An 11,504-nucleotide genomic window follows, 5' to 3' on the forward strand; every position below is an offset into this window, starting at 1 on the left:
ATGCTGGTAGGATATTGTCAGCCCAGTAGGATTGCCCCACACTGAGCTTGTTTCACTACATACAGAATACAACATAGCTGTGTTTTGTGGATCCAGCTCCAAGATAACAAGAAGCTGAATTCTGTGCTTGAGATCAACATTTCCTAGAGTTTATCACCCCATATATTGACAAGATAGAAGCATTGTGTAGAGAACGAGTACAGGTCCTTGCACTGCAAAAGAAATTCAGTTCCCAGTCACTTAAGTGGACCTTTTTTGTAGCTGATGTCCCTAAATCTAGGAAGGCAGGGTTGTTTTTAGTACTTCAGGAGAGCCAGCCCTTTAACATATATCCCTGCTAGGTTCAGACCAGTTTTCAAAGGTTCAGATTGTTCTTCAAAGCAATTGGTTTAAATTGTGTCCATCATAAAGTGTGTATTTATGCCATGCTCTTTGCTGCTTCAATAACTAGATGACTTTATAGGTCTTAAAAGCAGGGCCACTATAGTAAATGTCTGTTTCCAAGTGTTCCTGTTTGGCTTTTGTTTTTGTTTTGTAGCCATTGGCTAAAAAGGTTTCCATCTGCTTCTAACAAGGCCTGAATGACTAACAACAGATGAGACTTCTGGGAGGTAATTTGGCCTCCTTCCTGTTTCAGGAAGCCTTTTTAAATTTGATACACTTAAAGCTAAAGATAAGATAAGCAAATGAAAAGGAAACTAGACAGAGTAGCCAGATTACTAGGTGCACTCTGAAAGCTCTAAACAGTATCTGTTTTGATCCCTTAAATAGCAGTTTACATCTCTTTAAAAGAGGTTTAGCTCAGATGCTAATTACCACTCAGCGGCATTGTTTCCCTTCCTTACACCTGCCTTTGACTTTCTAAGGTTAGCAAGCAGCAGTTCCAAGTTTATACATGTTCTTGAAGCTATAAAATCTTTTTGTTTAATGTAATATATCCTGCGATTCAAATATGAAACAACTACATTTTTGGCAATTTTCAGAACCCCTAGCAACCACTGCATGTTGTAGGTGAATGCTGAAGTAGTTGCTTTTTACCCAGGGTTAATCCTTGATAACTCAAAAAAAAAAAAAAGGCAGGTAACATTTTTTTTCATTGGAAAGGTTAATGAAAGCATACTTTCTGGTCTTTCCTTTGTAAGGGAATAGGAGGAAGACTAAAGAACTGAAGGACTGGCTCCCTCACCTCCGACTTACTTACTTAGGTGATCCCTCGTAGTTCAAGGATGATGGTCCTCCATTTCTTGGATGACGCCTGTGCGTGATTTTTTTTAATGTGTGAAGATCAGTGCATGGCCAGACAACACACAGTCTTCACAGATTGAGGTCCCAGCAGTGGTGTGATTAACACAACGAGAGTGGCTTCTCAGTCTGTTGCAGCCTTCTTCCGCCTTCACAGCCGTTGTAACATGTACCATGTTATCCTCTGCCTGCTCCGCCGTTGAGGTCTTTGGGTCTTCGGATTGTTCTTGGTCTGGCTCCTCCCCTGTGGCCACTCCTGGGAGTGTGTGACTCCTGTGGTTGTGCCCGCAGGTTCATTGGGACACGCAAGCCCCCTCACCATGTTAAGGTGACAATCCATCGAGGGGGTCCCTCACCTCCACTGAAATAAAAATGGCAGGAGAAAGCTAGAAGGGAAAATGGCAGAATGAGAAGCTCCCAGGTGCTGGCTTTGGTTTGTTTACCTCAAATGTTACCAACACTGGGTTAAACAGACAAGTTTTTTTTCGTGTCAGAAGCAACTTGAGAAACTGCAATTCACTTCTGGTGTGAGAGAGTTGGCTGTCTGCAAGGACATTGCCCAGGGGAGGCCTGGATGTTTTGATCTTTTTACCATCCTTGTGGGAGGCTTCTCTCATGTTCACGCTTGGGACTGGAGCTGATAGAGGGAGCTCATCCGTGCTCTCCCCGGGTTGGATTCGAACCAGCTACCTTCAGGGCAGCAACCCAACTTTCAAGTCATCAGTTTTGCCACCACAAGGGTTTAACCCACTGCACTACCAGGGGCTCCAACAGATAAGCGATTTCGCATACGTCTGCTTCATATGTGATGTCACTTGTTTTCTGTAGAGCTCTGATAATTAAGCAATACGTGAACCATCAATATTTGGTCAGTATCTTATAAATGTGCTGGCTAACTAACTCCAGTTTTGTATGCATTTTGAGGATATACATAGCAGGTACACTACCAAAGTCACAAACACTATCCTCTCTTTCAAACCTATATGCCAGAGATTCTCAAACATTTTCAATCACTGAATCCTTTTTGAAACAAAAGTTTCCTGTGGAGCCCCAATAAATGTAAATGTTTATATATTATATTATATTATATTTAATGTATATATTGCAATAGGAGCAACCCCAGGGGTTACCATGCAGGAAAAGCACACAAGCACCCCCAACAGATGGCCATTCATCCTTTGTAGTAGTAGTAGTAGTAGTAGTAGTAGTAGTAGTAGTAACAATGATAATAATAATAATAATAGAAGCCCCAGGGGCCATCAACTCCCTTCTGCCATGTAGGAAAAGCATCTCCTAGTGGTGGGTGGGGTTTTGGAAACAAGGAAGGACGACCCAAACAATTACTGTCCGGTTAGCCTCACGTCGATACCAGGCAAGATTCTGGAAAAGATCATTAAGGAAGTGGTCTGCAAACACTTAGAAACAAATGCGGTCATTGCTAATAGTCAACACGGATTTACCAAAAACAAATCATTCCAGACTAATCTGATCTCTTTTTTTGATAAAGTTACAAGCTGTGTAGATGCAGGGAATGCCGTGGATGTGGCGTACCTGGATTTCAGTAAGGCTTTCGACAAGGTCCCCCATGACCTTCTGGCAAACAAGTTGGTCAAATGTGGGCTAGGCAAAACTACGGTTAGGTGGATCTGTAATTGGTTAAGCGAACGAACCCAAAGGGTGCTCACCAATGCATCTTCTTCATCTTGGAAAGAAGTCACAAGTAGAGTGCCGCAGGGTTCCGTCCTGGGCCCAGTTCTGTTCAACATCTTCATTAACGACTTAGACAACGGGTTAGAAGGCACGATCATCAAGTTTGCAGACAACACCAAACTGGGAGAGATAGCTAACACTCCAGAAGACAGGAGCAGAATTCAAAACGATCTTAACAGATTAGAGAGATGGGCCAAAACTAACAAAATGAAGTTCAACAGGGACAAATGCAAGATACTTCACTTCGGCAGAAAAAATGAAATGCAAAGATACAGAATGGGGGACAATGCCTGGCTCGACAGCAGTACGTGTGAAAAAGATCTTGGAGTCCTCGTGGACAACAAGTTAAACATGAGCCTACAATGTGATGTGGCGGCAAAAAAAGCCAATGGGATTCTGGCCTGCGTAAATAGGGGTATAGCATCTAGATCCAGGGAAGTCATGCTTCCCCTCTGTTCTGCCTTGGTCAGGCCACACCTGGAATACTGTGTCCAATTCTGGGCACCGCAATTGAAGGGAGATGTTGACAAGCTGGAAAGCGTCCAGAGGAGGGCAACTAAAATGATCAAGGGTCTGGAGAACAAATCCTATGAGGAGCGGCTTAGTATGTTTAGCCTGCAAAAGAGAAGGCTGAGAGGAGACATGATAGCCGTATGCAAATATGTGAGGGGAAGTCATAGGGAGGAGGGAGCAAGCTTGTTTGCTGCTGCCCTGGAGATTAGAAACAGTGGCTTCAAACTACAGGAAAGGAGATTCCACCTGAACATCAGGAAGAACTTCCTGACTGTGAGAGCTGTTCGGCAGTGGAACTCTTTGCCCCGGACTGTGGTGGAGGCTCCTTCTTTGGAGGCTTTTAAGCAGAGGCTGGATGGCCATCTGTCGGAGGTGCTTTGAATGAGATTTTCCTGCTTCTTACAGGGTGTTGGACTGGATGGCTCGTGAGGTCTCTTCCAACTCTACGATTCTATGATTCTATGAAGGGATTTGGGCTGTGAGGAAGGTGAGGAAAAAAGGCTCTTTGCAGCAAGGGGGCTGAGGGAAAAAAGGCTTTTGGTGGTAAGAGAGATGGAGGACGGAAGAGGAGCAGGAAAGAGGTGTCAAAGTTTGGAGGGGGAGGAGGAGGAGGAAGAGGAGGGGGAACTATGGAACCCCTCAGTATGCGGCGTAGAGCCCCAAGGACTCTGCAGAGCATGCTTTGAGAACCGCTGCTATATGTTTTAGACCAGAGGTCCTCAAACTTTTAAAGCAGAGGGCCGGTCCACAATCCTTCAGACTGTGGAGGGGCCGAATTATCATTTGGAAAAAAAAATCGAACAAATTCCTATGCACACTGCACATGTCTTATTTGTAGTGCAAAACAACAACAACAATGAAAGAACAATACAATATTTAAAAATGAAAACAACTGTAACCAGCATAAACCTATCAGGATTTCAATGGGAAGTGTGGGCCTGCTTCTGGCCAATGAGATAGTCCAGTGAATTAGGATTGTTGTTGTCTGCCTTCAAGTCATTTCAGACTTTGGGCAAGCCTAGGTCTAAAATTAGTTATTTATTCATTTACTACATTTATTTATTACATTTATATCCCGCCCTTCTCACCCTGAAGGGGACTCAGAGCAGCTGTATGTACATACAATATATTATTAGCATAGCACAATGTTAGCATTATATATTACTATATTGAACTATACCACTATACTGTAATATTATATGTAATATATAACATATAATTAATATTATTATATGGTATTATTATCAATATTATATGTATATACAATATATTATATTATTAAAATGATATAAAATATATTATAAAACTGAGGGCGGGGGCCAGGTAAATGACCTTGGAGGGCCGCATCCTGCCCCCGGGCCTTAGTTTGGGGACCCCTGTTTTAGACTCTAAAAAGGAAACAACATGCAGTATGACCCTTTATCTGTCGGGGATATGTTTCTGACTCTACAGTCGAAACAGGAAACCATGGATTACAACAAACCCTGCTGGAAGTTGCCATAGAGTCACCCTGGCAGACCTAGAAAATCCTTGGAGAGGGATAAGAAGCAGATATATTTTGTTGGATGCAGATAAGTGAAACCATGAGTACTTGAGGGTGGTATTATACCTTTCTCACTTCATGGGAGCTCTCCAGCATATTCCAGAGGTGGACAACTTTTATGGGTCTGGATATGCTCTTACTCAGACCTTGCCAAACTATGTATGTACACACACACACACACACACAGCCTGGACAAAATATTACCAAAAGTTCTGCCAGCAGTACCATTTTCAGTCTAAAACCTGTCTCTTCTACAACATCCACACCATGACCTCAAATAACCTTATTTGGTAAGAAAAGGACCTGACCTACCTCCCAGCATGGGGAAGGGCCAGGAGGTCTCCTGGCAGGCCACATAGACCACACTATGCCCACTTGAGGAGCTTTGTGTTAACTGTCATGGGCCGTTGATCAAGAAGAGTTGCCTCAGAGTCTTGCCATTTGGGTTCTTTTGTATGTTTTATATGCAGCTGGTGTTCAGTACTCAGTTATAATAGCTAGAATTTCAGTTTTGTTGCTGTGTTTTTGTATGATACAACTTGTCCATGGACTGTCTTTAATATTGGTAAGATGCATTACTTTTTGCTTCCCAGAGATGCATCTAAAATCCATAATTTCAGCAGTAAGGATCCTGACTGCTTAATTGCTACTGGCTAATTTTAAACCTGTATTTATACTTCATAAACAGTAAAGATCTGATCAGCAGCTGGTTGGATCTTAATACCAGATGTCTGGAAACTGAAATGTAAGCGCGCTCCTTGCATTTGTTCCTCTTGCCAGAGAAACAGTTCACCAACAAATTCCCACAGGATGAAAAGGCACTTTAAGTGAAAAACAAACTTTTACCCTTGAGTTCCTCACCTAAATTCATTTGTGCTGTAACGCCATAGGAGGTAGGAATTAATTTAATCCATTGATTGTCCTGAGAAAACAGAAGACAAAGCTTGGTTTTTCCTGCCACAACCATGGATGCCAAGAATAATGTAGGAAGGTGGTTTGGAATAGCTGTCCAGGCAGGTTTTGCAAGTTTTGTGAAAGAAGGAAATAAAATTAAGTGTAGTTTAATAATATACTTACTTCATTGTTCTTTCTTATGCATCCATTAATAGTAATGTATGCATTTTATTCTTCTTCCATATTGTGTCATTATATTACTTGCTTCACAATACTAGCAAATGTTTAAAGTTTCAGTTAAACTGTTTCTGTTTGTTCAGTTGAAATTTAACTAAGCTGAGTGGGTACATACTATCAGCACTGTTGTGCATACACCTTAATCGTGGTGATATCTTTTGCGTGGCGAAATGACCTTGGAAGAAAACATGGAAGGTAAATGTATGTTAAAGAAAACAGTCCCAGATTGTGTCATCTGAATGGCAGATTAGTAGAGGCAATTGAAAGACCTTAAAACATTTCTATTTCAAGCCAATTAAAGCTGTTAAAAAGCTAATCACAGAGAACAGGTTTACTTCCTGTTGAGATGTAATAGATGAAAAAAATGACCGCTAAGTATTCCATCTATCTTCTATGACAGCACATATCAGGTGCCAATTAGCTGACATCTGCAGAGTTGACTGATTCGACCCAGATAGGAATTTGCATTTAACAAATTGTTTTTAACAATGTTTGGATACGTGTTTGGTGATATCCTGTGCTTTTAAAGGTTACATAAAATTCTACTTGGAAGCAATCCAGATTGCATGCCACAAAGTATTAAATTCTGCAATTTGCACAAATTACAGACCTCAAGTAAATGTATGTGATTCCTCTTCTTTTGCTTAACTCCTTTCATTTTAATAAGAACGGAAAGGGAAGAGTGAGATTGTAGAAGTTACCAAAGCCATAGCCATGTTCCCAACAACTGGAAAAAAATTAACAATTTTTGGACCCTGAATTCTCATCAGGTATTATCAAAAATGCTTTCCTCACATACAACTATTGGAAATAATTATTTTAAGAACTGGCATGATGCAGTGGTTGTGTATGAGAGAGCAGTGTCTTCAATCCCCACCTAGCCATAGAAACCAACCTTGGGCAAGTTACACTTTCAGCCTTAGGAGAAAGTAATGACAAATCTCCTCTGAATAAATGTTGCCAAGAAAAACCAAGAATAGGGTTATCCTACATCAGGGTTAACCTGAAGACACATAACCACCACAACAAATGCTTAAGTGGAATCTTGCAGTCTTGGGAAGCAGAATTGTGTGGTTAATTTTGTACTTCCCCTTTGTTTTTGCATATTTACACTGTGTACACAGCTCTCAGTTTACAGCATTTGTCCTTTACTAATAGGCATTCAAAACTATGCTAAAAGCATTCACAAAGAATAGTAGTTTTACTGTTGATTATAGACAAATTCTACTGAACATAGTTTTAGGATTTCTGGGAGTTATACGCCAAAAACATCTGGGGACCCCAGGTTGAGAACCACTGTGTTAGAAGAAAAATTTTGACTGAAGATCCCAAGAAATAAAATTGTATATAGTTACTGTGTATGGGAGAGGAACAAAGTAATTGTTACAGAATCCATTAAGAATGCACAGATTGAGTATTCCTTATCTGAAATGGCTGGAACCAGAAGTGTTTTGGATTAAAAAAAAAAAGATTTTGGAATATTTGTATTTGCGTATGGCTACGTAATAAGATGTCTTGGAGATTATACCCAAGTCCAAACAAGTAATTAATTTATGTTTTCACATATATCTTAAACAGCATGAATATAATATATACACAATATTTTAGTACTTTTTTGCATGAAATAAAATTTGCGTGCATTGAACCAGCCAAAAAGCAAAGGTGTGACTGCCTCAGCCACCAAAGTGGACAATTTTGCATTTTGGGATAGTTTTGATTTCAGAACTTCATCTAAGGGACACATAACATGTATTATTTAGACAGTTTATAGTCTTGTACATAATAACTGGTAATACTTCATGCTTATTGCTCTAAATTTGTTCAGTCTGCATTGGCTGTCAGCTTGTTTCTGATATCTGAAGTGCTGCTTTTGCCTGTTGAACATCCTAAACAACTTAGAAATGGATATCTTAAAGAAGGCACATTCTACTGCCTTTGTAGATGAGCCCACATATACTTCATTCATTAGTTGAGACCTTGCTACATAAGTTTCAATGGGAAATCGTTAGAACGGGGTCTGAACTGCACAGACTGCAATTTCCAGCAGCCTTAGCGAAGATTGTTGAAGTATTATATGAGTTATAGTGCAACCATATCTGGAGGGCCACCCAGTATAGGGATGATTTATTATGCCTCAGTTACTGTCAAATTACAATGTTTCTCTTAACAGTACTTTCTTCTTTTCTTTCTGCTTAGGGATTATCGCCAATTGGAAAGAATGCTGGGCTGCTTAATATCACCTTTAAGTATGACAGTAAGTTCTTCCTCTCATCCTGTGTTCACTAGAAAAATCTTTTTTAAAACTCATTTCATGTATTAATGCATGAATTGGTGAAAATGCAATGCAGTGAAATCATGCTTCACAAAAGATGAACAATAGATTAGTATTGGTTTGATTGCTTTTATTTATTTAGCACTGCATTCATCTTCTAGAATGATAGTTAACCAACCTGAAGGTTCAGAACAGATTGCAATAAAGTGTATTGAAAAGTTAAAACACAATATTAAAACAAAACACATAGTATTTACACTTTGATTTTTGCTAGAATTAAATTCACGTAACATTATTTGCATATTATTCAAATGTGTATAATATGAAATATTTTGTGCAAATTGGAATAATGTAAATAAGTCACATTAATTATTGCAAAGTGTTTTTCTTTCACCATATTTCATCATGGATACCATTTATATGGAAAACATTAATCTGGGAAAGCCACTATGGTTTAACAATTTAAGATGCTATATTTCGAATTAGGGGAGCTATGTTTAAAAAAAATCCTGTTTGATCACAAATCTTAGCCCAAAATGGGCAGTTACCCATTGTCCAGATCCTGGACTATCCCCCCACCGAACCATGGACATTCTTCACTGTGCTCCTCATAGGCTTTAATTTTTAATACTCAAAATGATCCCTGAATCCTCTTGGTGTTGCGGGAGACAATTGTGTTATATTTTTAATGCCTCCGAAAAAGAGAAGATGCTCTTATTGCTGATGTTTCAACATATTCTTTCCCAGCATGACCTTCTGTTACCTTGCCATAGTGTCTGCCTGTTATTCACTGCTGCATCTTCTGATTGCTGCTGCATGCAGCCAAACATTTTCTTGCCTCACTACCTGAAATGCTTCCATCACCCTACAGGACCTAGACAATGGTTCCCAACCTTTTTTTGACCAGGGGACACTTTGACCAGGGACCACTCTCCAAAATTAGTACCAAAGGGGTTACGAATCAGTTTTTGGTCAACTTTAGATTCGGTTTGGTTATTTGGGGTGCTGATTCAGAAAATTGCATTGGATAAACCACATCAGCTCTAGTTTCTGATACAGAACATATGCCATTCAGTATTCGCTTACCCACAGAAAACCATATTTAATAATCTAGAGCTGATGTGGTCTATCCGATGCAATTTTCTGAATCAGCACCCCAAATAACCTCAGGAAAAGGCCTAAAAACGAAGACACCAAGAACTTTTTTTGGGTTGGGCTGTGTTAATATCTCTGGATTTTGTTAATGCTCATGTTAAAAAAAAAAAGAAGGGGAGGGGGCCAAGGCCAACTTTGGGGGACTAAACAGGGTCATACGAAGGGCTGCTATCCCATTACAACTCTTGTATTTGGCAATGGGAGCTAATAATAATAATAATTTGGGGGACTAAACAGGGTCTTACAAAGGGCTACTTTCCCATTACAGCTGATGTGTGGCAATGGGATCTAATAATAATTACTTTGGGGGGGGGGCTCTCCTTCTCTCTTTTGCTCCCAACTCTGGGCGAGTCTTCTCCTCCCTGGCCTGGGAAACCGAGAAAGTACTGGCAAGGGCAATGTGCTGGCATCTCTTTCCTTCATTCCTTCTCTCCTTTCTCTTCCTCGCCTTCTCTTGCACTCCTCCAACAGCGGCACGCAGTTGCAATTTTCCCTGCATGTCTCGCAGACCTTATTTTAGGTCTCACAGCCCTCTAGTGGGTCCCGGCCCATGGGTTGTGAACCACTAACCTAGAGGATGATGTTGCTCCTCTGCCTTCCTTTTCTATCTGCTTGTTGATCCTTCTGTCCCCTATTTATTTCCCCCTATTGTTTGATCTTTTCTGCAAGCGCCTCCTCTCCAGGAGAACCTTGCCAATGATGGTATTGCTTGCTGTGAGCTGGTAAGAAGGTGCTCAGCCTTGTGAAGAAAAAAAGCAGGGTATAAATAAACAACAACAATGATGATCTGTTCAGCAGTGTGGAGGGGAGTTCACTCAGTTGCCTCATATTGCTGAGCATCTTCTTACAACCTTAGAGCAAGCAACACAGTCTCTAGTGAGGCTTTACTGCGGAAGAGAAGTGATTTGATTCAACTAGGGAATGGGTGGCATGTAGAACTCGCCTCATGCAAGTAGTAAGGCAGTGGCAGTGACAGCCCCAAGGGAGATGGGAACAGAGATAGTAATGCCTGCCAACATCAATCTGTCTCGGTGGAGGTTATTTGACGTGTGGGCAAATCCAACTTAATCCAGCTGTCCATACTTCAAAAACAGTGGAGGAACTCCAGAGCTTCACAGAAGATCTAGAGTAGTTTTCAAGTTTTCAAAAAAGATGAATTAAATGCTAAAAGAAATGGAATTTGCTGTATGTTGTCTGGCCTGATTGTGTCAGGTTTGTGTAAGGGTTTTCCCCTGGTGTAGACAAGTCCCGAAAGAGCCGGATTAGTGCAATTACCTAATCCTACTGATAGCAGCCAATCTATTGTCCTGATGAGAAATATTTTACTTCTGACTGATCATAAAACTGTTGTAATGATAGAATGCATATTATTGAATGTGCCTTTGGTTAATACAGTGGTAATGGTATTCAACCATTCTTGTTTTTCAGACTGCACTCCTTATTTGAATTCTGCAGGGAAGCATGTGATTGGTGATGTGCAGAACATCACCATTAGCCAGTATGCATGCTCTGATCAAGTTGCAGTGACAATACTATGGACAACAAATCCCAATGGTAAGTAGAAGAAAATGAATTGCAATTGAATGTTTAGTTAGGTAAAGGTCTATTGGCAGTTTTGGTGTAAGTGCATTCTCAGAAGAATTACTATGCTCAGCTTCCAGCACAGCCCATAGTATCCAACTATTATCTGATATCTCTATACACAATTCTTATATGAGATTACACTGCCATATAATTCAGTTCAAAACAGATAATCTGGATTTTATATGGCAGTGTAGAAGGTGACAGATTGTTATACAAATCCTATGGAACAGATCTAAATTAGTGGAGATGCGAGAGAGGGTCTCCTTGAGCCCCTTCTACACTGCCATATAATCCAGTTTAGATCTGACAATCTGGATTTTATATGGCAGTGTAGTAGGGACCTTGGTGGCGGCT

General features: G+C 40.4%; 1 protein-coding gene across 2 annotated transcripts in view; it reads left to right on the forward strand.

The window, feature by feature from the left end:
• Positions 1 to 11,504, forward strand: part of il17rd (interleukin 17 receptor D) — a 77,493-nt gene that overhangs the window by 41,231 nt on the left and 24,758 nt on the right. For both annotated transcript variants that reach the window (XM_008105256.3, XM_062969879.1), the window contains exons 2-3: positions 8,336 to 8,393; positions 10,995 to 11,120. In XM_008105256.3, the coding sequence (XP_008103463.2) occupies positions 8,336 to 8,393; positions 10,995 to 11,120 (184 nt within the window). The remainder of the gene's footprint in view (positions 1 to 8,335; positions 8,394 to 10,994; positions 11,121 to 11,504) is intronic.

The sequence above is a fragment of the Anolis carolinensis genome, chromosome 2 (genome assembly GCF_035594765.1).
Source record: "Anolis carolinensis isolate JA03-04 chromosome 2, rAnoCar3.1.pri, whole genome shotgun sequence".
NCBI classification, from domain to species: Eukaryota; Metazoa; Chordata; class Lepidosauria; order Squamata; family Dactyloidae; genus Anolis; species Anolis carolinensis.